General features: G+C 44.7%; 1 protein-coding gene across 8 annotated transcripts in view; it reads left to right on the plus strand.

Moving 5' to 3' along the window:
- Window positions 1-26,787, plus strand: part of MAK (male germ cell associated kinase) — a 148,434-nt gene that overhangs the window by 71,522 nt on the left and 50,125 nt on the right. For all 8 annotated transcript variants that reach the window (XM_033934679.1, XM_033934680.1, XM_033934682.1 and 5 more), the window contains 2 exons: window positions 6,164-6,331; window positions 17,867-18,145. In XM_033934679.1, the coding sequence (XP_033790570.1) occupies window positions 6,164-6,331; window positions 17,867-18,145 (447 nt within the window). The remainder of the gene's footprint in view (window positions 1-6,163; window positions 6,332-17,866; window positions 18,146-26,787) is intronic.

The following is a 26,787-nucleotide window of genomic DNA, read 5'->3' on the forward strand; positions in this document are numbered from 1 at the left end:
ATACTGATTCAGACCAAAGTCCATCAAGCAAAATATTCTGGCTCCAGTACTTGCCAACCTAGATGACAAGTTCTAGGATGGATCCCAAGAGCTGATACATTTCTTGTATCTTTCTCCTGAGGATATGCAGTGGCTTTCCCAAATCAATATAAATAGTAGTAATATATGGACTTTCCTCAAAAAATTTGACCTTGGGTATAGCTTAAAGAGGAGGGTGCAATGCACCCTTCAAACACTTCAGGCCAATGTTGTTAAAATTTTGCTGGTGGTGCTGCCCTATTTTATGTTCTCTCCTCCCCTAACAGCCCAGAGTCTTTCCCTTTCTTTCTTCCTGTGGGGTAGCAACAGCTAATTTAAAAGCAATATAAATCATTGTGGGGCTTTTGTAATTCTGTGATGCAGCAGGGCCTGCCATGTCGCCCCATACAGCAACAGGACGTATACATCAGAAAAGGCAGGACGACAAAGCCTTCAGCAGCATATTAGAAAAGCTCTATGATGATTGCTACCACTTTAAAATTAGCTATTGCTGCCTTTGCAGGCAGGGGAAGAAGGAAAAGGAGAGATGCTGAACTTAAGGGAGGATGTGGAATAGAGGGCAAGGGAAATATGCTGGGCTTAGTGGAAGAGGAGGGTTGGGGTTGCTGATGGGGAGGAAGAGATGTAGGACCTGGTGAGAGGTAGAGATATGAATGAAGAATAGATAGAATGAAGAGAGAGTACTGGGAAAGAGAGAAAAGGGGAGAAAAATTGTGCCATGAGGAAGGAGGGAAAGAAAATGCCAAGGGGGGAGATGGAGGGATAGAAAGAGGGGGCCAGTGACAGATGGTAGAAAGGCGAGAAATAAGAGGGGAGAGTTTGATGAGGAAGAGGTAAAGGAGCCAAGAGGGGGAGATTGAAAAGGTGTAAAGATGGATGTAAAAGGGAGAGAAGGATAGAAAGGAACAAATGTTGAGAGGGAAAGGAGAAGGGAGAGAGTGTTATGAAGAAATGTAAGCAAGTCGGAGGGGTATTCAGTTTTGTTTTAAATTTAAAAAGTTACTTCTCATTTTTAACTCTGCAAAATGAATTGTTGTTCTGTTAACGGTGCTAAAAATCTATAGGTCCATTAGGGCCTTGAGATCAGAAGGAAATTGTATTTGACTTTCTCCAAGGACAAGCAGGCTGCCTATTCTCACAGCTGGTTGATGTCATCCAAAAGAGCCTGGCACGATGCTAGCTAGCTAAACTTTATGCAGAAAGTTCTAGCTGTGCTGTACCATGCATATGCGGATGCCTTCCTGCCAAACAAGTGAGCAGCAGTCCCTTAGTTGTCTTTTATCCACAGAGCAGACAGGACATATTCATCAAGTTTCTCGTCAGTTGCGTATGAATTGGCACCTTCCGTTTAGATGAAAACTATGAAGGCTCGTCAAGTTTAACATGAGAAGCTCTTTGGCTCCTCAATGACTGGTCCATCAACTTTGGCACTGGATGTATTGACATGAGGGCTGTCCAGGCAGCGAAAATCATTGAGAATGCAACTGACATTGAAGGGGGTCTTCATGTCACTCAACCTCAGGTGTGTTAGTCAGCCCCAGGACAGATCAGCATGAGACCACAATGCTGAGCATCAGGGGAAGCCCAAAAAGCATCAGCATCACTCTTCCTCGATGCACAGTGCTGGGAGCACTGGGACATCGGATGCATCGATTCCGGAGAAACATTGGCAGTGGGAGCATTGTTCAAGTTGGGCTGTTTTTGTGGGAAGATTGTTCAAGTTGGGCTGTTTTTGTTACAAGGTTTTATATTACATTACATTAGTGATTTCTATTCTGCCGTTACCTTGCGGTTCAAGGCGGAATACGAATTGTCATGATAATACAGAATACATACCGTGGGTTACATATGAATTGTCATGATAATATAAATACATTAGGTGGATTATATGAGAATTGTCATGATATTTGGAGATACATAGGTGGGTTACATGAGAATTGTCTTGATGTTAGGGGGTACGTAAGGAGTGGTTTGAGCCTTTTTGATTTGTTAGGGAGTAGATCTGTGGTCTCTACAGTACACGTGACTCCTTTTGCCAGACTTCACCTACGGATTCCTCAGTGGACCCTGGCATCTCAATGGACGCAGGTCTCCGACCCTCTGACTCGCCACATTCAGGTCACTCCTGCTCTGACACAGTCTCTTCGCTGGTGGATGCTCTCTTCCAATCTCTCCAGAGGTTTGCTGTTTCACATGCCTCCCCATCAAAAGGTTCTCACGACTGACTCCTCGACCTATGCTTGGGGGACCCATCTGGATGGCCTGCGCACTCAAGGCTATTGGACCAGTGCGGACCGCCTGTGTCACATCAATCTACTGGAACTCAGCGATTTTCAATGCTCTCAATGCTTTTCAGCATCTCCTTCACGACATGGTGGTTCTCATTCGCATGGACAACCAGGTCGCCATGTATTATGTCAACAAACAGGGAAGCATGGGATCGGCCTCCCTCTGTCAGGAAGCTCTGAAAGTCTGGGATTGGGCAATTCGCCACAACATCTTCCTCAAAGCTGTCTACATTCAGCTTGGCGGACAACTTGAGTCGTCCTCTCCAGCCTCACGAATGGACTCTCCATTCCATGCCCCTTCATCACATCTTCTCTCTGTGGGGAACGCCTCAGATAGATCTATTTGCAGCCCCCCACAACTTCAAACTGCCTCAGTTCTGCTCCAGGATCTAAACTCCTCACCGCCTCGAGGCAGATGCTTTTCTTCTGGACTGGAGGAATCTCTTTCTGTATGCGTTTCCTCCGTTTCCTCTCATTCAAAAGACTCTGGTCAAGCTCAAGTCCGATCGGGCCACCATGATTCTGACTGCTCCTCGGTGGCCCAGACAACCCTGGTACTCCCTTCTACTTCAGCTGAGCAGCAGGGAGCCCTTCCTTCTACCAGTGTTTCCATCTCTGCTTACGCAGCATCAGGGATCTTTGCTTCATCCCAATCTGCAGTCGCTACACCTGACAGCTTAGTTCCTTTCAACGTAACCTCCCTTCAGTTTTCCCAAGCTGTGAGGGATGTTTTAGAAGCTTCACGGAAGCCTGCTACCAGACAATGCTATTCCCAAAAATGGACTAGATTTTCTGCATGGTGTTTTTCTCATCATAAGGAGCCTCAACATGCCTCTGTTTTGGACTATCTTTTGCATTTATCTCATTCTGGCCTCAAGTCTACTTCGATCTGAGTCCATTTAAGTGCGATTGCTGCTTTCCATCAGCCTCTTCAAGGAAAACCTCTCTCTGCTCATCCTGTTGTTGCCAGATTCATGAAAGGACTTTTCCATGTTAATCCTCCTCTCAAACCGCCTCCAGTGGTTTGGGACCTCAATGTTGTCCTTTCTCAGCTTATGAAGCCTCCATTTGAACCTCTTAACAAGGCTCCTCTGAAGTATCTCACTTGGAAAGTGGTGTTTCTCATTGGCCTCACTTCTGCTTGTCGAGTCAATGAGCTTCAGGCTTTAGTTGCGGATCCCCCTTTTACAGTGTTTCATCAGGACAAGGTGGTTCTTCGCACTCATCCCACATTCCTCCCCAACGTGGTCTCGGATTTTCATCTGAATCAATCCATTGTTCTTCCAGTGTTTTTTCCAAAGCCTCATTCTCACCCTGGAGAATCAGCTCTTCATACTCTGGACTGTAAACGTGCTTTGGCTTTCTACCTAGAACGCACCAAGCCACACAGAACTCCTCAACTTTTCATCTCCTTTGACCCGAACAAGTTGGGACGTCCTATCTCTAAGCGCACCATCTCCAACTGGATGGCGGCTTGTATCTCTTTCTGCTATGCCCAGGTTGGATTACCCCTTCACAGTCCATAAGGTCAGAGCAATGGCAGCCTCTGTAGCCTTCCTCAGATCAACACCGATTGAGGAGATTTGTAAGGCTGCTACTTGGTCCTCGGATCATACCTTCACTTCTCATTTTTGTCTGGATACTTTCTCCAGACGGGATGGACAGTTTGGCCAAACATTATTGCAAAATTTATTCTCCTTAGTTGCCAACTCTCCCACCATCCCACTTGGGTTAGCTTGGAGGTCACCCACTAGTGAGAATACCTGCCTGCTTGTCCTGGGATAAAGCAATGTTACTTACTGTAACAGTTGTTATCCAGGGACAGCAGGCAGCTATTCTCATATCCCACCCACCTCCCCTGGGTTGGCTTCTCTGCTAGCTATCTGAACTAAGGAGACACGCCCGGTGCATTGGGCGGGAAGGCACTCGCGCATGCACGGTGTGGGCGACTCGAAACTTCTAAAGTTTCTACAAGCAAGTATGCTTGTGAGACGTCCGCATCGGGGCTCCGTCGGATGACGTCACCCACTAGTGAGAATAGCTGCCTGCTGTCCCTGGATAACAACTGTTACGGTAAGTAACATTGCTTTTTGGGGGCACTACCATCCTTACAGTATTCAGTCGGAGGCTCGGTGCCCAGAGGTTTCCACTTGTTGGAACCTCTGCCAGGGAGAAGACAGACTTGTGCTGCAGAAGTCTGCTGCTAGCAGGATCAGCCCTCGGGGACACCTAGCTTTCCAGCCTGCTTTTGTATTTTTTTTTTTTAGTTCTGGGGCCATCCCCTGCATAGCTGCTTAAAGCTTGGCCAGGATTAATAGTGGGCTGACTGCGTAGTCCTCTCCTGAAATTTAAAGGTTTCTGCAGCCAGAGCCAAGGTCCCCCACCTCTAAAAACCCTTTTCCTGCAATTTTTGTACTTCAGGGAAGTCTGCACGGACTGTTTTTGGCACGATTTTACTGGTGGTGGCCTTTACACTCATATATCATGCCAGGTTTGCACTGGATGGTCAGTTGAGGAGCGTCTATGGCCCTCGTGCAACAGAGCATGCAGGGAAGGGACGGGAACCTTGGGCTCAGCCTCTTCCAGAGCTGCAGATCTATAGGAGGCATGTTCCCAAGGGAAGAGACCCTTTCCAGAGGGTCTGGGCCGTAAGAATTTTCGAGGCTCTCAAAAATTCCATCCTTAAGTGTGATGCCAAACAATGCAGAGGTCCTTTCATGGGTCACGGCAGAAGTTCAGTAGCAGTAGGATATAGCAAGCCTCTGGTTTTCGTCCTCCCCAACCGCTAAGAAAGCACAATGACGCCAGAACAGGGGCTAAGCCCTCTAGATAGAGGGCAGTCTGTTGGCCTTTTGGTTCAATTCAATTTGGTCTGTTGAATTGACCATTTGATTTACTTTTCCACCCAATCGGGCACTTTTTTTTTAACATTCTTGTGGGTTTATTTTTGTAGCTTTTTTCACCCATCCCACCCCTTTGCCCTTTCCAATCCCACTAGCACTAGCACTGTGGGGTAAACAAAATAAATAAAAAAAGACTTTTCCTCTCTCTGTTAGGTCCTAGCTCAGGCTCACTGTTTAACACCAATTCTAGCTTGATACACATTTCAAATCTGACAAATTGTTTAGATCCTTTGTGAATATCCAGTTAAAGTTATCCTGTATCTTTTACCAGATATCATTCAGCTAAGTATTGAACCCAGTATAATGTTTATCATTAGTGAAAATTAATCTTTATGTTCTCTTGGCCAAGAAGTAAACTCATTAGTCCATCCTTTCAAATAATGTGTGCTTTTTGCATACTCTGTGAGATTTTGTTGTTGAAAGTACAGCATGTGATCAAAAATGGAATCTGCTATATCTAATGTACCAGTAAAATTTGCCTAATAAAGTCTGTTTCATTGCGAAAGGAACAAAAATTATTTTGTGCTGGAAGTTCTAATTGGTACTTAGGTAAAGTTGTTGAGCCAATATTGAGCCACCCTTTCACTGATAAAAGTAAATGAATGACTTAGCCACATTTTTATATCTGTTACTCACCAGGCATTGTTTTGGTAAGACTTCTGAATATGTATTTACATTTACACCATGCACCAGTGCAAGCACAAACACCCCCCAGAAAGCCTCCTTTGACTAAAATTATGTATTTATAATTTTTCTGTGCATAAAACACTTAATTATGTACACAGAGGGCTTTTAAAATTGCCCTCCTTATTGTTTAATGTGGTCTATTGTAGGAATTTCCAAAAGTAGACTTAATGCTTTTCCTTTAAGAAACATACACTGTATTTCAATCTTGAAATGTCTAATTTGTGTGGGTTGTTTTTTTTTTAACAGACTGATTGGCCAGAAGGATACCAGCTTGCATCAGCCATGAACTTCCGGTTTCCACAGTGTGTCCCAATAAATTTAAAAACTTTGATTCCCAATGCTAGTAATGAAGCTCTTCAGATAATGAGAGACATGCTGCAATGGGACCCAAAGAAACGACCAACAGCAAGCCAGGTACAGTCATCCAAAGCATGGGCTTAGAAGATTACTGTAATCATCTTAGAATTTTAGGGGCCTGTTTACTAAATATGTTCCTCACGTGGTGGGGTATTTTGTAAAGATCACCTACAACATGCCTGCTTGGAGCCTATTTATAAAGAAATGTAGGGGATATTGTACATCTGGATTTTCAAAAGGCATTTGATAAAGTACCTCATGAAAATTTCCTGAGGAAATTTGAAAGCCAATGGATAGGAGGTAATGTCCTATTGTGGATTAAGAACCAGTTAAAATATAGAGAGTAGTGTTAAATGGTCAGTATTCTCAATAGACAAAGGTAGATAGGGGGGTTCGTCAAAGGGTCTGTACTGGGACCACTGCTTTTTAACATATTTATAAATGATTTAGAGATGGGAATAACTAGTGAAGTAATTCAATTTGCTGATGACTCAAAGTTGTTAAATCACAAGAGGACCTTGCACGACTGGGCATCAAAATGCCAGATGATGTTTAATGTGAGCAAAGTGATGCATATGGGATTGAGGAACTTGAACTATAGCTATGTGATGCAAGGTTCCACATTAGGATTTTGTTATATCCTGTCCGGATTCAGTATACAAGGTGTCCATCAATTGCTGCGGGGCTTGCAAACATCCATACATTCCATGTGCTCCTCCTACCTCTGAGAGAGAAACAGAGCCCCTACTACTACTATTTATTATTTCTATAGCGCTGAAATGTGTATGCAGCGCTGTACATTTTAACATACAATAGACATTCCCTGCCCAGAAGAGCTTACAATCTAATTTAGACAGGACATTTCAGGGTTTGAGAGATAATGGTAGAGGAAATGATCCAGTGGGTATAGGTATCTGACAGCAATGAATGGTGTTAAGAGTTGAAAGCAGTTTCAAAAAAGTGGGCTTTTAGCTTGATTTGAATACTGCTAGGGATGGAGCGTGACATATTGATTCAGGCAGCCTGTTCCAGGCATACAGTGCCGCAAGAAAGAAGGGTCGGAGTTTGGAGTTGGCAGTGGAAGAGAAGGTAGATAAGAGGGGCTTGCTCGATGAACGGGGAGGAGCATAGGGGGAGATAAGTGAATAGAGATATTAGGGGGCTTCAGAGTGAATGCACTTGTAAGTCAGCAAGGGGAATTTAAACTGTATTCAGAAATGGATGAGGAGTTTCAATTTCTGCAAGCAAACCTTGCAGAAATCTTTCTGATCTGCTCTGCTTCTTTTCTTATTTTTTTCGATTAAACTTCATTTTTTCGTTGGCTTTGGTGTCATGAGACCCCTTTGTAGTGGTCCTGCCGGAGGAAAGGAAGCAGTTTCCAGGGCAAGCTTCGTGTGGACCTGTGGGGCCAGCCTTTTGTGTGCTACCCTTTTCGTCCCCTTGGGAGCTTGTCAGAGGCTTAAGCATAGGTTGTTTGCATCCTAAGTAACAGCCCTTGGGTTATTAGGGTGCAGGTTGCGTTTCCTGCCCCTGGTTGCGTGGAGAGGTTCCGAGGGGGCAGAGGTTTCGGTTGGGATCCATCTGACTGGCAGCCCAAAGATCTTGAGGATTGATTCTTTTGGAGCATTTTTGAGGTAGTAAATCCTTTTCCTCCATTCAGCTGCAGTGCACAGAGCTGGCAGGCAAGGCACTTCAGGCACAGTGAGTACACACTCATTATTTCCTACAGTAGAATTGGGGGAGGTCTTTAAAAAAGTTTTTTTCAGAGTTTCTGAGGGTAGAGATCAGGTCTCCCACCTCCCCAACCCCCAAATCGCTGATTTTTATTTTTCTAAAGTGTTTATTTTTGCCATTTTTGGCACAAATTCACTGGCAGCAGTCATTTTGGATTTTTATTGGTATTTTTTTCATTTAAATTCTGTCTTAAAACCCCTTGATTTTACTTGAAATTGGTTGGGATGGACTCCTCAGCCCCTATTCTGTCGAATATATGTATGGATTGTGCTTCTTTGTCAGTGGATGAGCATCAGAGTATTGCGGCATACAAGTGGAGCAGGCAGGAGTTTAGGGCTTCGCGTCCTCCGGATTCTCTAGAGGATTCTCTAGGGAGCTAACATGGGTCCGGGATATGGGCAGAAAATCCTGCCCAGTGTCTGTTTTGAATAATGGCACCAAATCTAAGCACACTGAGTCAGGGGACTTTTTCCATGCAGCGCCAGTGACATGGCCTCTGCTGTAGGGTGAGTTTTCACCAGCCTTTACTCAGCTGTTATGGAGAGCGTATACCACAGGACCCCCCCCCCCCCCAGCTCTGTTGATGCAGTGGGTGGGCATGTTGCCCACGCCTCTACTGGGACTCTCCATGCCTGTCACTGTGGACCAGAATTGCCCCAGTTGGCATATGGATACTATGCCTCTCCTGTCTTCTGACACTGCTTCCACTCTGGATGATGCTGATACCTCTACAGTAAGGTTCAGTGGGATACCTTGCAGAGTCAGGATCTTGATGAGAACTCTTCTATCCACAGACTCTTTAAGTCTGTGTCTGTCCACCATTTCATTTCTGATGCCATGAAAGAACTAAAACTGGAGTCTCAGCCTTTTATTTCTCAATGTTCGGTCATGATCTGATCTAATGCTCTGGCTTCCTTTTTTCCTGCACATCCGGAGCTCACCAGCCTGATTATGGAGCAGTGGGACACCCCTGAGAGTTCTTCCTGGCTGATTCAAGCTATGTCCTTTATCCTTTGGCTCCAGATTTTCAGCAGCTTTTTGAGCAGTCTAAGGTGAATTCTGCAGTGGCAAAGGTTACAAAGGGGCACGGCCCTCCCGAGTGATGGGGGGAGTAGTGCTTAAGGATTCCCAGGATCACAGAGTGGACATTATTTTGATGTGGTTTCTTAGGGTATCAAGGCTTCTGCAGCAGCCTCCTTTGTGCGAACATATCACACTAGATTGCCAGGTAGCCTCTATGGAGGAGGATGCCTGTCCCCAGCTGGTGCTGGAAGGTGTGAACCACGTGGCAGATGCCCTATATGATCTCATACGAGTTCTCAGTAAGGTCTCAGTCTATGCAGCATCAGTGTGCCAGACACTTTGGATTCATCATTGAGCAAGAGATTCTGCCTCTAAGGCGACTATGAGCAGACTCCTTTTTATAGGTCAGCTCCTGTTTGGCAAAGATCTGGATGATCCCTTGGCTAGCATGGCAGATCGCCACCCCAAGTCTCTCCCCGACAGCAAATCTTGCCGTGCTTCTGGAGGGAATTGCAATAATTTTTGTTCCTCCCATAGATTTCACCAGGGTTCCTTGGGCTCATCATCTCAGAGATATTCTCAAGGATACCGACCACGTTACACCACCAATTCCAGACGTCCCCAAGCATCAGGGTCTTGTCCCAGCATGGTGCCTAAAAAGTCACAATGATACCAGAAATCCAGCAATTTTTACTAAGAGTGGACACGAATATCCTCATATCAATAGGTGCTGAACATCATTCAGGAGGGACACAAGATAGACTTCTTTCACCTCCCTCCAGATTTGTTTCTGGATTCTCTAGCCAGATGGCCAGAGGAGTCCAAAGTCCGCACTACCCTGCAGCATCTCTTGGACATTGGAGCGGTAAAGCCCATTCTGGAAAGAGAGTCAAGCTTAGACAGATATTCTTTCATCATGCCAAAGAAAGGCTCATAGGACTGGAGACCCATTCTGCATCTAAAATTGGACAGTGCCTTCCTGCAGATTCTGCATTTCCGAATGGAAATGATGTGTATGGTCATTTGGTGCTATCACCCTGGGAGAGTTTCTGGCATCGTTGGACCTCACAGAAGCTTATCTTCTTATTCCAATTTATCCAGACCATTGCAAGTATCTGCGGTTTCATGTTCTACAGCAACATTTTCAGTTCACATCTCTCCCTTTTGGGCTAGTGACTGCTCTCTGCACTTTGTAATGGTAGTTGTGGCTGTGTTCCTCCATAGGATAGGAATCCAGGTCCATCCCTATCTAGACAACCAGCTGATCCAGGCACTGTCTTGGTTGGAGTGCAAGCAAGCAATGGAGATGGTGGTAGTTCTGCTACAGCACTTGGGTTGATTGTCAGTTTCAAGAAGAGTCAGCTGACAGTCACAGACCTTGGAATATCTGGGTGTTCAGTTCGATAACACTGCAAGATCAAGTTTAATAAAATTATGATTAAAACGCATTATCATAAATTCATAAGAACATAAGCATAAGAACATAAGCATCGCCTCTGCCGAGTCAGACCATAGGTCCATCGTGTCCAGCAGTCCGCTCCTGCGGCGGCCCCCCAGGTCAATGACCTGTAAGTTACTAAGACATCATATCCTGTATAGTATCCCTCTAATTATACCCTTCAATCCCCATTTCCTTCAGGAAATCCCTTTTTGAAACCCAAAATTGTACTCTGCTCTACCACCTCCTCTGGAAGCGCATTCCAGATATCCACCACCCTTTGAGTGAAGAAGAATTTCCTAGCATTTGTTCTGAATCTGTCTCCCTTCAATTTTTTTGAGTGCACTCTTGTTTTTGTTGCCCCTGCCAGTCTGAAGAATCTGTCCCTCTCTACCTTCAATATCCCCTGCATGATCTTGTAAGTTTCTATCATGTCCCCTCTAAGTCTCCACTTTTCCAGGAAAAAAAGCCCCAGCTTCTCAGCATATGAAAGGTTTTCTATGCCCTTTATCATTCTTGTTGCTCTTCTCTGGACCCTCTCGAGTATCAACATATCCTTCTTAAGGTATGGCGACCAATACTGAACGCAGTACTCCAGATGCGGGCGCACCATCGCCCGATACAGTGGCAGGATAACTTCTTTGGTTCTGGTAGTGATTCCCTTTTTGATAATGCCCAACATTCTGTTTGCCTTCTTTGAGGTCACTGCGCATTGTGCCTCCGGCTTCATTGTTTAACATAAGAACATAAGAACTGCCATCTCCGGATCAGACCCATGGTCCATCGAGTCCGGCGATCCGCACATGCGGAGGCCCAGTCAGGTATACACCTGATGTAGTTTTAGTCACCCATATCCCTCTATGCCTCTCGTAAGGAGATGTGCATCTAATTTGCCTTTGAATCCTAGCACAGTGGATTCCTTAATAACCTCCTTTGGGAGAGCATTCCAGGCGTCCACCACTCGCTGCGTAAAACAGAACTTCCTGACATTTGTCCTGGACTTGTCCCCCCTTAGCTTCAAACCATGTCCTCTTGTCCGTGTCGCGTTGGACAATGTAAATAATTTATTTTCCTGCTCTATTTTATCGATGCCTTTCAGCATTTTGAACGTCTCGATCATGTCCCCTCGCAGCCTCCTCTTCTCAAGGGAGAACAGTCCCAGTTTCTTGAGTCGTTCTCCATACCTCTTATTAGCTTCGTTGCTCACCTCTGCACCCTCTCCAGCAGTTTTATATCCTTCTTTAGGTTGGGAGACCAATGTTGGACACAGTATTCCAAGTGTGGTCTGACCATTGCTCTATAGTGTAGGAGTGTGTGGCGCAGTGGTTGGATCTACAGCCTCCGCACCCTGGGGTTGTGGGTTCAAACCCCACGCTGCTCCTTGTGACCCTGGGCAAGTCACTTAATCCTCCATAGCCCCAGGTACGTTAGATAGATTATGAGCCCACCGGGACAGAGAGGGAAAAATGCTTGAGTACCTGATTGTAAAAACCGCTTAGATAACCTTGATAGGCGGTATATAAAATCCTATTAAACTTAAACTTAAACTATAAAGCGGCATTATGACTTTCTCCGATCTACTCGTGATTCCTTTCTTTATCATGCCTAACATTCCGTTTGCTTTCTTTGCCGCTGCCGCGCATTGTGCCGACGGCTTCAGGGTCCTATCTATCAGTACACCCAGGTCCTTTTCTTGTTCGCTCTTACCCAGAGTTGCGCCTGACATTCTATACTCGTGTTCCTTATTCTTACTACCTAAATGCATTACTTTGCATTTCTCCACGTTGAACTTCATCTGCCATTGCTCTGCCCATTTCTCTAACTGATACAAGTCGCTCTGGAGTTCCTCGCTATCCTCCTGCGATCTGATTGCCCGGCATAGCTTTGTGTCGTCTGCAAACTTAATGATCTCACTGGATATTCCGTCTTCCAGGTCATTGATATAAATATTAAATAGGATCGGCCCAAGTACCGAGCCCTGGGGCACACCACTAGTCACTTTCTCCCAGTCTGAGAACTTCCCATTTATGCCCACTCTCTGCTTTCTGTTTTCTAGCCATTTGCCTATCCACCTTTGTATATCTCCCTCTATTCCATGGCTTTGTAGTTTCCTGAGAAGTCTTTCATGTGGAACTTTGTCGAATGCTTTCTGGAAGTCCAAATATATTATGTCCACCGGCATTCCACTATCAATTTGCTTGTTCACGGTCTCAAAAAATTGGAGTAAATTCGTTAAACATGATTTCCCTTTCCTGAACCCATGTTGACTGGGTTTCATCAAGTCGTGTGTATCTAGGTGCCGAACTATGCTATCCTTGATCAGTGCTTCAACCATCTTTCCAGGGACAGACGTAAGGCTCACAGTCTGTAGTTTCCCGGTTCCCCTCTCGATCCTTTTTTGAAAATTGGCGTGACGTTCGCTATCTTCCAGTCATCTGGAATCTGTCCAGTTCTGATTGTCAGATTGGCAAGTTTTTGCAATAGCTCTCCGATTTCAACCTTCAATTCCTTTAAAACTCTCGGGTGAATTCCATCCGGTCCAGGGGATTTGTCACTTTTAAGTTTGTCGATCTGGTAGTATATCTGGTCCAACTCCACTTCAACTGTGGTGAGGCTGTCTTCTATTACCCCACTAAACACTTTCACTGCTTCTGGTATTTTTGCGGTATCCTCCTCCGTAAAGACGGACGCAAAGAAGGAATTTAGTTTGTCTGCAATTTGTTTATCTTCCTTGATGTACCCTTTTCTTCCCTGGTCATCCAGGGGTCCCACCGCCTCTTTTGCGGGTTTTTTCCCTTTCACGTATCTAAAGAAGGGTTTGAAGTTTTTGGCCTCTTGCGCTATTTTTTCCTCATAGTCCTTTTTGGCATCCCTCACCGCCTTGTGACATTTCTTCTGATCATCTTTATGTTTTTTCCATGCTTCGGTTGTTTTCATGTGTTTCCATTTTTTGAAAGAGTCCTTCATTTCTTTTATGGCTTCCCTCACCTGTCTGGTAAGCCATGCCGGTTCTCCCTTACCTTTTGTTCTCCCCTCTTTGGAGATCCTCGGAATGTGGAGATTTTGTGCTTCTGTGATAGTATTTTTCAGTAGGGACCATGCCTGGTCTACCGTTTCAAGTTTGTCCACCTTTTTCTTGAGTCGTTGTTTCACCATGGCTCTCATGTGATCGTATTTGCCCTTTTTAAAGTTTAAGGTTTTGGTTAAGATTTTGCCCACCAAAACCCCCAAGTCCTTTCTAGGTTGCTTACCCCCAATACCATCCCTCCCATTGTGTAGTTGTACATTGGGTTTCCTTTCCCTATGTGCAAGACTTTGCATTTCTCTACATTGAAGCTCATTTGCCATTTATTTGCCCATTCACTCAGTTTGTTCAGGTCCCTTTGTAGTTCTTTACATTCCTCAACAGTTCTAACCCTACTGGAGAGTTTTGTGTCGTCTGCAAATTTTATAACTTCGCACTTCGTCCCTACTTCCAGGTCATTAATGAATATATTGAACAGCAGTGGTCCCAGCACTGACCCCTGCGGGACACCACTCGTGACTCCTTTCCAGTCGGAGTAATGTCCCTTTACTCCTACCCTCTGTTTCCTGTCCGCCAGCCAATTTCTGATCCATCTGTGCACGTCCCCTTCCACCCCGTGGTTCCACAGTTTCCTTAGTAGGCGCTTGTGGGGTACCTTGTCGAAGGCTTTTTGGAAGTCCAGATATATGATGTCTATGGGGTCACCTTTGTCCAACTGTTCGTTTATCCCCTCAAAGAAGTGCAGTAGGTTCGTTTGGCATGATCTTCCTTTACAGAAACCGTGCTGGCTGGTTCTCAACAGATTATTTCTTTCTATATGCTCACTTAGGCTGTCCTTGATCAATGATTTGGCCATCTTCCCCAGAACTGAAGTTAAGCTCACCGGTCTGTAGTTCCCCGGGTCGACTCTGGATCCCTTTTTGAAGATAGGTGTAACATTCGCTATCCTCCAATCCTCCGGGACCACCCCTGTTTTCAAAGATAGGTTGCAAATCTGTTGTAGTAACTCCGCTATTTCGTCTCTGAGCTCTTTCAGTATTCTCAGGTGGATTCCGTCTGGTCCTGGAGATTTGTCAGTTTTCAATCTATCTATCTGTTTGAGTACGTCTTCAAGGCTCACCTCCATTGACAATAATTTTTCCTGTTGATCCCCTTGAAGATTTTTTCCGGTTTCGGCACGTTGGATGTGTCCTCTTTTGTGAAGACTGACGAGAAGAACATGTTTAATCTGTCTGCCATGTTTTTTCCTCCTTTACCACTCCTTTCCTGTCTCTGTCATCCAGGGGTCCCACCTCCTCCCTCGCCGGTTGCTTTCCTTTCACATATCGAAAGAATGGTTTAAAATTTTGTGCCTCCTTGGCAAGCCTCTCTTCAATGCAATGTACAAAATTTAAAACAGGACGTATGCTGATAGGGCTAGTCTCATTTAGGGCACTGACCGGAGGGCAACCGCGTGAGCGGACTGCTGGGCATGATGAACCACTGGTCTGACCCAGCAGCGGCAATTCTTATGTTCTTATGAATGACAAACAGAGTATTTGGAGAATAGAAAACTGGACAAGGACACAAAGACAATAATTTCTTCAGTTTCACGTGGGTCATCTTCATCTTTAGTACAAAGTACTACCATTTGGCCTGACTTCCTCTCCCAGGGTGTTCACCAAGTATCTAGTGGTGGTAGTAGCAGCTCTCCATTCTCACAGATTTCAAGCTTTTCCTTACCTAGACGACTGGCTAATCAAGGATTTATCACTACAAGGAGTCCATTTGGCTCTAAAGGCCACAATTGCCCTTCTAGAGCTCCTGGGATTCAAAATCAGCTATCCAAAGTCGCATCTTCAACCTACTCAAGTACTAGAATTCATAGGAGCTGTAGGCGACATGCCTCATTTTTAAGAGTTCCTCACTCAACAGAGGCAGGATACCCTACTTTAACTATGCAGTCATGTGTCCACTCTTCACAGGATCTCAGCAAGTCAGATGATGCATCAACTTCATCTCAGACCTGCTTAATGAAATCTAGTATCCCAATGGTCTCAGGATATGGAGCCACTCTCTTGCTGAATAACTGTCTCCTCACATCTGCATCAATCTCTTCAATGGTGGTTACAACCGGCACATCTATCCAGAGGATTACTGTTCCATGTGCCTCCACATCAACAGGTACTGCTAACAGATGCCTCCATGTATGTGTGGGGTGCGTATCTAGATGGTCTCCAAACTCAAGGAGCCTGGTCCCTGCAGGAGCATTCCCTTCACAACCTTCTTGAGCTTCAAGCCATTTGCAATGCTCTCCAAACTTTCCTGGATCGTCTTCTCAACCAAGTCCTCCTTGTCAAAAGAGGCAATCAAGTAGTGATGTACTATATCAACAAACAAGGGAGCACAGGGTTTCTACCCCTTTGTCAAGAAGCCCTTCTCATCTGGCAATGAGCGATTCAGTGGAACATTTTTCTCAAGGCTGTCTATGTTCAGGGCAAGCACAATGCCTTAGCGGACAAACTCAGTAGGTTTTTTTTAACCATACGAGTTGATTCTCAGCTCAAAAACCTTACATCACATTTTCTCCCTCTGGAGGACTCCACAGATAGACTTGCTTGCATCCCCCACCAATCACAAACTACCGCAGTTTTGCTCCAGACTCTTCTCCCCACACCGTTTGGAAGCGGATACCTTTCTTGTGGACTGGTCGTGCATGTTCCTCTATGCCTTTCCACCAATTTTTCTAATACTTAAGACCTTGTTCAAACTCAAAAGAGAGATGGCCACCATGATACTTATAGCGTCTCTGTGGCCCAGGCAAAAATGCACAAAATTGGGGGTCTCGTCCTATATTCGGGTCATCACCTGATCCCCCCTCCCCAACTTGATGCAGGCCTCAGATAGTCTGGAACAGGAGGGATCCCTCCTGTCTCCCGGCCAGCTGATACTAATAATTTTTTTATCCCCCTGCCTACCTTTTCAGTTATCTCTGGTGGTCCAGTAGTACATGGGCAGGACCGTGCTCCTGCCCTGCATACCTCCTTCTGGGCTCAGGCCTTGCATCGCACAGCACGCAGGAGCGAACTTCTCGAGCTCCTGAGCAGCCCTGCGCCGCTTGTTGAATGGCTGCCGCCAGTTCTCACGGGCATTCAGTGAGTGGCGCATGGCCGTGCGGGAACTTGAGAACCTCGCTCTTGTGCCTGTGCGCTGCAAGCCCCGAAGGAGGTGCGCAGAGCAGGAGCGCGGTCCTGCCCATACACCTCTGGATCACCAGGGATAACTGAAAAGGCACGCGGGGGGTAAAAATTATTTGTATCAGCTGGGACGGAAGACGGGAGGGATCTCTCCTGTCCTTGCCTACCACAAGATCACCAGAGGTGGAAGAGGAGGTGGGACAGGGTGCAGAACCTGGCAGGGAGGGGGGACAGGATGCAGTGCAGAGCCTGGCAGAGAAGGGGGGACAGGGTGCAATGCATGGCCTGGCAAGTAATGAAGGGGGCTGGCTGCATAGCCTGGTAGGGCAGGGAGGGAAGGGGGGTTGGTGCAGAACTTGGCAGGGAGGGGGGCTGAGTGCAGAGCCTGGCAGGGGAGGGTGTGAGGGAGAGGACGCTGGGTGCAGATCCTGGCAGGGCATGGCATTTGAATATTAAGTCCCCCCATTTATATTCAAGTCACCCATTTTTCCTCCTTTTGGGGAGAAAAATGGGGGTCTCAACTTATATTCAGATCGACATATTCGAGTATATACAGTATTTCTTTTTGTGCTATAATAGATATAGGTTGTGAGTTTGATTCCCACTGGAGCTCCTTGTGACTTTGGGCAAGTCACTTAAGAACATAAGAATAGCCTTACTGGGTCAGACCAATGGTCCATCTAGCCCAGTATCCCGTCTTCGCAGAGACCAATCTAAATCACAAGTTCCTGGCAAAAACTCAAATAGTAGCAGCATTCCATGGTACCGACTCATGTCTGTCTCAACAGCAGACTATGGACTTTTCATCCAGGAACTTGTCCAAACCTTTTTAAAAGCCAGCTACATTAACCACTCTTACCCCATCCTCTGGCAACGCATTCTAAAGCTTAACTATTCTCTGAGTGAAAAAATATTTCCTCCTATTGGTTTTAGAAGTATTACTCTGTAATTTCATTTACCAAGGTATAAAATAAGTAGCTATCTAAAATATGTAAACCGCTTTGATTGTAAAAATATAGAAAAAACAGTATATCAAGTCCCAGCCCCTTTATCTTTACCTTTATTATGTGGAACATATTTTAGTTTGTAATTGTATAGATTGTTCAGGTTTGCAAATGATAAACTTGTACTGATTGATGATGCACATCTGGTTATTCATCTATGAACTTTTATGATACAATGTATTTTTTCTTCAGGCCTTAAAGTATCCTTATTTTCAAGTAGGCCAAGCATTAGGGCCTTCACCACAATATCTAGAACAGAAGCAAATTAAGAATAAACCAATTCAACTATCAGAGTCAAAGTCAACAGCTGTATCAAAGAACATGGCCCCAGCTCTACCAGATGTTCCTGATGAGACTCAATCACAGCCTCAGCCTCTCCAGCAAATTCAACTGCCACAGAACACAGCTAATAATCAGCAGCCACTAAAACTTCAGCAAACACATTTGGACATAAGTAAAGGTTCATCTCCAGTAAGTTAATGAACAGTAAAGCTTAAATGTGACAAGTGAGATTGATTAGTTTTTAAAATCCATCAGAATTGATTAATTCCTAAAGGTTAAAAAATTTAGTGGAGTATGAAACCAGACTTTAGCACTACAAATGTAATTTTGTAAAGAGGGCACCAACATTAGGTGCTAAGAATTTGCATAAATGACCAGAATACAGTCGACTCTGCTTAAGTGCAAGGCCTCTGGACCAGACCACCACGTGCGCTTAAACGGAGTGTGCACTTAATCAGAGTACCACTTTTTAGTAAGGAAAAATCACAGTATGCTGTAGTCAAATGCAATAAATCTTTTATTCAGCAAAAAACACACCGAATACAATCTAATACGGTTCAGTTATAGAAACAGCACTGTTCCATCTAATGCAATACACTGTAAACCTTTTTTTAAACCAACATTCTACTGAAATAATTAGTCACTGTTTTCTGCATGCAGATTGCATGATTCAGGCTGTGTATCTGACTACTAATGCTGTAAAACTGTCCATAGTCGTGACATCCATTTATCTCCAGATAACAATGCAGCGTGTGTAGGGACTTCAGCATGTCCGAGAATGAAACAATTTCTGCAGGTGTTTCATTAGTCATGATGACCGCAGCAGTATCTCCATCTTCATCAGACTCTTGGTTGCCTGCAGTGTCCTTTATGACTGTACAGATATCGGAATTAGTGCTGTCAGATGATGTGGGCACATCGTTGTCAACGGCGACATACGGCTCAAACTCTTGTGGCAAGAGTCCAACTGGGAGTTCAATGGACAAAGTGTCAGCTTCAATTGTCTCATCAGATGCTTGAATGAAGCTCGCCCTTCAATAGCAATAGTTGATGATGAGACTCAACTCCATGCCTCCCGTACCATGTGAAGAGAGTCGAGCACTGTCATTTTTCTCGCAAACTCAGGGGCTGGATTCCATGCTTGCATCAATCACTGCCATTACATATCTTAAGACAAGCGACCTTTAATGACGGTTGAAGTTTGTGATTATCCCTTGGTCCATAGGTTGGATCAAAGAGGTCGTGTTTGGTGGAAGAAACACAAGTTTGATGTTGGTTACTCTTATTTCATTGCTGTGTGCTGCACAGTTATCACACAGCATTACAATGTGCCTCCTACGTCTTCCCATCAGATTGTCAAGCTTCTGCAACCATTCAACCCACAGTGTCACCGTCATCCATGCATTTTTGTTGCTTTCATATTCAACAAGCAGGTGTTTAATATTTTTGAAGCACCGAGGATTTAGATTCTTCCGAATCACCAGTGGCTCGAGCTTTTTACTACCGTCCATATTGCAACTGAGCAGCAATGTCAATTGTTCCTTTGGCACCTTGAAGCCAACAGTTTCGCTACATTTGAAAGCCAATGTTCCATCAGGGATGGCATGCCAGTACAGGCCTGTCTCATTGGTGTTGAAAACGTTGCATGGTTCATATCCACCAGTGACTGATGGCAACACTTCCATGACCATCATTCTGCACCAAACTCATCCGCATCTTGTTTTTTGCCATGCTTCCTATTAAATTTTATGCCATTATGAACTTTCCACCTCTCTAGCCATCCGTTTGTTGCTTTGAAGTCTTCTGCGCCCAGTTTTTCAGTTAGCTGTGCTGCTTTCTCCATCAGCAGAAGCCCACTGATTGGCAGTTGACGACTTCTAGCTTCAGCAAACCATCACAGCAATGCCTGTTCAACATCTCCAGCCTTCCCAAGTCTTCTCTGTTTTCTGGTAGGATTGCTGCTGTTGCAGTTGTTTTACCAGTCTTTCAATATGGTTTGTAAATCTGAGAAATCTGGCTAGGATGAATGGTCTACCAAACTTTTATGACTCACTTCAAAATATGAAACAATAGTAGCCTCAATAATAATTGTACTCAGGATACCTTATACACTCCAATGGGAATTCAGATTCCACTGTTCTCAGAACAAGTCAGTGGTGTTGGAATTCTTCACCATTCCCCTTACATGGAGAGTAATAAATATCTTTTATGGAGATATATATTTTTTTCTTTTTCTTTTCTTTTTCTTTTTACATCCTTATATATTCTACACCCAAATAACTTATTATAGCTTAAATAGCTTATAAATCGAAAAGGAGTTAAAAGTGTATCACTTAGCTTAAGATCCTTATCGGTTCCCCTTCCCGACGCGTTTCGGAGTTCTTTTTCAAGGTCGGGGGAACAAAAGATAAGGTTAGTCCTCAACCGTACATTTTCTGCCACTGGCAGAATAGCCAGAATAGTGTCGGATAGCCAGTGGCAGAAAATGTACGGTTGAGGACTAACCTTATCTTTTGTTCCCCCGACCTTGAAAAAGAACTCCGAAACGCGTCGGGAAGGGGAACCGATAAGGATCTTAAGCTAAGTGATACACTTTTAACCCCTTTTCGATTTATAAGCTATTTAAGCTATAATAAGTTATTTGGGTGTAGAATATATAAGGATGTAAAAAGAAAAAGAAAAGAAAAAGAAAAAAATATATATCTCCATAAAAGATATTTATTACTCTCCATGTAAGGGGAATGGTGAAGAATTCCAACACCACTGACTTGTTCTGAGAACAGTGGAATCTGAATTCCCATTGGAGTGTATAAGGTATCCTGAGTACAATTATTATTGAGGCTAGGATGAATGGTGTAATGTTTTGCAATAGAGACCTGACTCTCCCGTTGGTCAAGTCTCTTTAAGACATCGACACGTTCAGCCAAAGACAATGACTTTTGTCCAGCATGGTGGACATGTTCAGCCAAAGACAAAGATTTTTGTCCACGTGACGCCATGGTGCAGTTCCAAAAGTTCGAACCCCTGGCCAGGCCTAGACTGCTGATCCGAAACACGTGGCTCATCCACATGAGAACTTGATGGCTTTTAACCGGAATGAACATAATGTGAACGAATAGAGGTGGGACCTATAACATCAGTGCACATAAGCGGATTGTGTACTTATCAGAATTGCAATTATCTGGAGTTTACGTCCATTGACATTAATGTAAAAAAAAAAAAAAAATGGGGCCATGGTGGTAGGCTGTGGATAACTGAAGCGTGCGCTTAACCGACGTGCACTTAGGTGGAGTCGACTGTACTGACATATTTGCATATACAGTGGTACCTCGGTTTACAAGTGCACCGGTTTGCGAGTGTTTTGCAAGATAAGCAAAACATTCGCAAAATCGGCACCTCGGAAATCGAGAGTGCCTCGATTTGCGAGCGGCGCCCCCCACGATCCAGCACCTTCCCCCCCACGATCTGGCACCCCCCTGCTGCGATCTGAAATCCCCCAGACCCACCCGAACAGGCTTCTTACTTGCATCTGGCCACCGGCACCAGCATGTCCTGTGCATTGGTGCCGGTGCCCAAAGATCTGCCTCCTCTTCTTTGCTGGGCCTTGAGCATCTACGCATGCTTAAGGCCTGCGAGTTCATGCTCTCTCCGATAATCTCGGAGTATTTAGCGCGGCTCCCTGCACTAATAACCGCTATCGCAATTTAGTAAAAGGAAGGGTAGCATAGTTTGCAGGCTGAGTCTGAGTAAAATGCTATAATCCATGATATAGGGTAATCATTTATGCCAACTCTTGCATAGCCAAAATATTGACATTTATGTGAACGAGTATGTGCTGGTATTCTACTCAGTTATACATGTTCTTGGCATTCCCTTTGTAGAATTACCCCCAAGCAGTATCCATGGGCAAAGCAGGATTTGATCCCCTGGCTTCCTTGATTCACAACTTGCCTCTCTAATCACTAAGACATTCTGCCATTCAGTATACTTCAAGCAGTAGCAAGGCTATTAAAACAAGTAAATCATAACAATTGTTTGCTTTGAGAGATTTTTAGCTCATAAGTTTGACATAATTTGCTGGACAGAAACTTTGCTCCATGTAAAAGAAGAGTCCCTCTTATTTTAAGCACTACTGGATGGGTTTACAGTTTTCTATTTGTCCAGTTAGTATAAATGAGGAGGTGGTCTGGCAATTCTTATCTCTTCAAAATTTCAGGTTAAATAAAATTTTAACATAAGAACATAAGCAGTGCCTCTGCTGGGTCAGACCAGAGGTCCATCATGCCCAGCAGCCCACTCACGCGGTGGCCCATCAGGTCCAGGACCTGCATATTAATCCTCTATCTATACCCTTCAATCCCCTTTTCCTTCAGGAAAACATCTACCGTATTTTCGCGGATATAACGCGCACCCGTGTAAAACGCGCACACGGGTATAGCACGCAGAAACCACACTTGTATGTACGGAAACTTTTGTATACAGCGCTCATGGGTATACCGCGCATGCTGCCCGACTCTCCTCTGGCCACCCCGACTCTCCTTTCGCCCTCCCCGACTCTCCTCTGGTTGCCCCGACTCACCGTTCACCCGCCCTGACTTTCCGTGCACTGCCCCGCCTCTCCGTGCGCTGTCCCGACCCGGAGTTTTCTCAGCAGAATTTCCCAGACCACCTCTTCCTCTCAACACGCTAGTGGGTTTATTTTATAGCTTTTTCACTCCCTTCGGTCTGCCTGTCCCCCTTGAAGTCCTGTCCCCCCTTGAAGTCCTGTCCCCCCTTGAAGGTCTGCCTGTCCCCCTTGAAGGTCTGCCTGTCCCCCTTGAAGTCCTGTCTCCCCTTGAAGGTCTGCCTGTCCCCCTTGAAGGTCTGCCTGTCCCCCCTTGAAGTCCTATCCCCCCTTGAAGGTCTGTCCCCATCCTGAAAGCCTGATGCCCCCCCTCGACGTCCGATTCTTCTCCCCCCTCGGCAGGACCACTCGCACCCCCACCCCGAAGGACCGCCGACTCCCCGACAATATCGGGCCAGGAGGGAGCCCAAATCCTCCTGGCCACGGCGACCCCCTAACCCCACCCCGCACTACATTACGGGCAGGAGGGATCCCAGGCCCTCCTGCCCTCGACGCAAACCCCCCTCCCCCCCAACGACCGCCCCCCCCAAGAGCCTCCGACCGCTCCCCCAGCCGACCCGTGATCCCCCTGGCGACCCCCACGACCCCCCCACCCCCCTTCCCCGTACCTTTGGTAGTTGGCCGGACAGACGGGTTGGGCCCATGTGCCTCAGGCCGCGCCCCCAGGTGGGACCTAAGGCTCCAGGGCCTATTCTGATTGGCCCACGCGCCTTAGGCCCCACCAGTAGGCGGAGCTTTAGGATGGATGGGCCAATCCGGCCTCATTCCTTCGTTGGCTGCCTGCCGGACAGGCGGGTTTGGCTCCCGTCTGTCCGGCCAACTACCAAAGGTACGGGGAAGGGGGGGTGGGGGGGTCGTGGGGGTCGCTAGGGGGATCGCGGGTCGGCTGGGGGGGCGGTCGGAGGTTCTTGGGGGGCGCGGTCGTTGGGGGGAGGGGGGTTTGCGTCGAGGGCAGGAGGGCCTAGGATCCCTCCTGCCCGTAATGTAGTGCGAGGTGGGGGTAGGGGGTCGCCGTGGCCAGGAGGGTTTGGGCTCCCTCCTGGCCCGATATTGTCGGGGAGTCGGCGGTCCTTCGGGGTGGGGGTGCGAGCGGTGGGGGTGTGAGCGTCCTTCCGGATGATGAATCGGGCGTTGGGCGGGGTGTGAAATATGTAAAAAAAAATTTGTATACCGCGCTCAGGCATATAACGCGCGAAGGGTATGCGCGGTACGTAAAAACGCGTATAACGCGCGTATTATATCCGCGAAAATACCGTAATCCTTTCTTGAAACCCAATATCGTACTCTGTCCTACCACACCCTCTGGAAGCGCAATCCAAGTGTCCACCACCCTCTGGGTGAAGAAGAACTTCCTAGCATTGGTTCTGAATCTGTCCCCTTTTAATTTATCCGAATGCCCTCTCATTCTTGTAGTCTTCAAAGGTTTGAAGAATCTGTCCCTCTCCACTTTCTCTATGCCCTTCATGATCTTGTAAGTCTCTATCATGTCCCCTCTAAGCCTCCGCTTTTCCAGGGAAAAGAGCCCCAGTGTCTCCAATCTTTCAGCATAGGAAAGGTTTTCCATATCTTTTATCAATCTCGTCGCTCTTTTCTGAACTCTCTCAAGTATCGCCATGTCCTTCTTAAGATATGGCGACCAGTATTGGACGCAGTACTCCAGATGCAGGTGCACCATCGCCCGATATAACGGCAAGATAACTTCCTTCTTTCTAGTTGTAAGTTCCTTTCTTGATGATACCTAGCATTCTGTTCGCCTTCTTAGATGCCGCTGCGCACTGGGCCGACGGTTTCATTATCTTGTCTACCAGTACTCCCAAGTCCTTTTCTGGGCTACTTTCACCCATTACCAGCCCTCCCATCGTGTAGTTGTACTTCAGGTTTCTGTTTCCTACGTGCAAGACTTTACATTTCTCTACATTGAACTTTTCCTTGTAATCTGCCATACTCTGAATCAGTCATTGGAGATTAATACCCTTCCTGCCTTGCACCTTTTACTTTTCTACTGCCTCCTTTATCTTCATTAAAATGGGAACTAATTTTTCAGTCAGTCCCAGATACTAATGCTAGATCTCCTCTCTTTTTTTTTTTTTTAAATCTTTATTCATTTTCAGATCAAACAATAAGTGCATAAAAATATATCATAAAAATAATTTCAATATAGCACTATATTATCTAACATATGAACTATAATAGTGTAAAACTCCCCCTCCCCCCCTTATCCCATTCTCAATTAAAATAGAATATGCAATGTTATACAACATATTATAACATCTCGTATTTAATAACATCCCAAATCCATCCTCCCCCCTTGAGTGTGCTAGATAAAACTAAGAAAGAAAAGAAAAGGAACAGAAAAGAAATGACGTTTATTCATCACAATATTTTTCCAATGGCCCCCATATCTTTATAAAGTTATTATATGTCCCTTTTTGTACTGCTATTACTCTTTCCATCTTAAAAATATGGCACAACGAATTCCACAAGAATGTGTAATTAAGATTCTTATGACTTTTCCAATTATTGGTAATATGTTGAATGGCTACCCCTGTCATAACTAATAAAAGATTATTATTATGTGACGATATTTGACTCTTTTTTCTCATAACCATTCCAAATAAAACGGTATCATAGGAGAGCGCAACATGGTTTTCCAATAAAGAGTTTACTTGAGTCCAGATTGAATCCCAAAATGACTTAATGAAAGGACAGTAATAAAGTAGATGGTCTAATGTCCCTGGTTCCAGATTACAATGCTAGCATTTATTAGACTTAGAGCTATCCAACTTTTGCAATCTAACAGGGGTCCAAAACACTCTATGCAACAAAAAGAACAAAGTTTGTCACATAGATGCTGACACTGTACATCTCATCCTCCAAGACCAAATTCGTGGCCATTGAGATGTAGAAATCTAATGCTTAATCTCAAAGCTCCAAATGTCTCTAAGACCACACTTTGTTTTTTTATTCAAGTATCCAGATAATAATTTATACCACAATGCAGCATGATGTCCTAGGAAGTCTGCTTGGAAGCACAGGAACTCCAGACTATATTGAGTATTTAAATTTTTCCATTCAGGGATCCCCACCTGAATAGCCTGCTTCAACTGCAACCACTTAAAACTTTGTGATTTATTAAGACCAAATCTATGTTGCAAAGTCAAGCTGTATACCATCTGAAATAACATCATTCAGAGTTCGAATGCCTGCAATAATCCAGTTCTTCCAAATGACTTGAGATCCACCGATTTTAATCTTGGAGTTTATCCATAAGGATTGATTAGTTGATTTATTAATTGGGATAGATGTTAAGTTACTTATATACCTCAATGTTTTCCATGTATCCATTAAAATTATGTTCTCTTTATATCTCCTAGGCATATTAATACTTGGTAAATGAACTAAATTCAAAGGAAACATGAGGCGCCATTCTAGATATAACCAATCTGGTGCATTATCGATGAGTTCTGGGAGGATCCAATACATACCCTGACGTAAAATATAGACTTGATGGTACCTATAAAAATTTGGAAAATTTACCCCACCCTCCTCAATTGGTTTTTGCAGAGATACTAAAGCAATTCTAGGCATTTTACCAAGCCAAAGAAATTTCGTAAGAATACCATTAAGCTTTTTATAAAAGGACCCTTGAAAAAAAATTGGTATCATACTCATTTGGTAACAAACCACAGGCAAAATCATAATTTTAATAGTTTGAATTTTCCCCCACCAAGAAAGATGTAAAGGATTCCATTGCTCACATAACTCCGTAACTCAACAGGAAATAAATAGATCAGTTTGGAGATTTAATAATACACTGATTGCAGATTCAGTTTTTCTTGAAGAATTTAAGGCGAAGATATTTGAATTTTTCCAAATTAATAATACAGTGGATATTAATACTGAAATGTTGTGGGATGCTTTTAAAGCTACTATGAGAGGTCATATTATTTCTTATTCGGCACATACTAGAAAACTATTGGTTAAACAATTCACTGATCTGGAAAAAGAAATTAAATTTCTAGAATCTAAATTAGTTAGTAATTGGCAGAAAGATACTTTACAAGAGCTCTTAAAAGTAAAAGGGAAATATAATGAGATTTCTTCAAGATTGGCGAGGAAAGATTTGTTTTCCCAGCAAACTTTGTATTATGGAAGTTCCAATAAGGCGGGAAGATTACTTGCAAATTATCTTAAAGCAAAAAAAAGA

This window comes from Geotrypetes seraphini, chromosome 2 (genome assembly GCF_902459505.1).
Source record: "Geotrypetes seraphini chromosome 2, aGeoSer1.1, whole genome shotgun sequence".
Classification (NCBI taxonomy): Eukaryota; Metazoa; Chordata; class Amphibia; order Gymnophiona; family Dermophiidae; genus Geotrypetes; species Geotrypetes seraphini.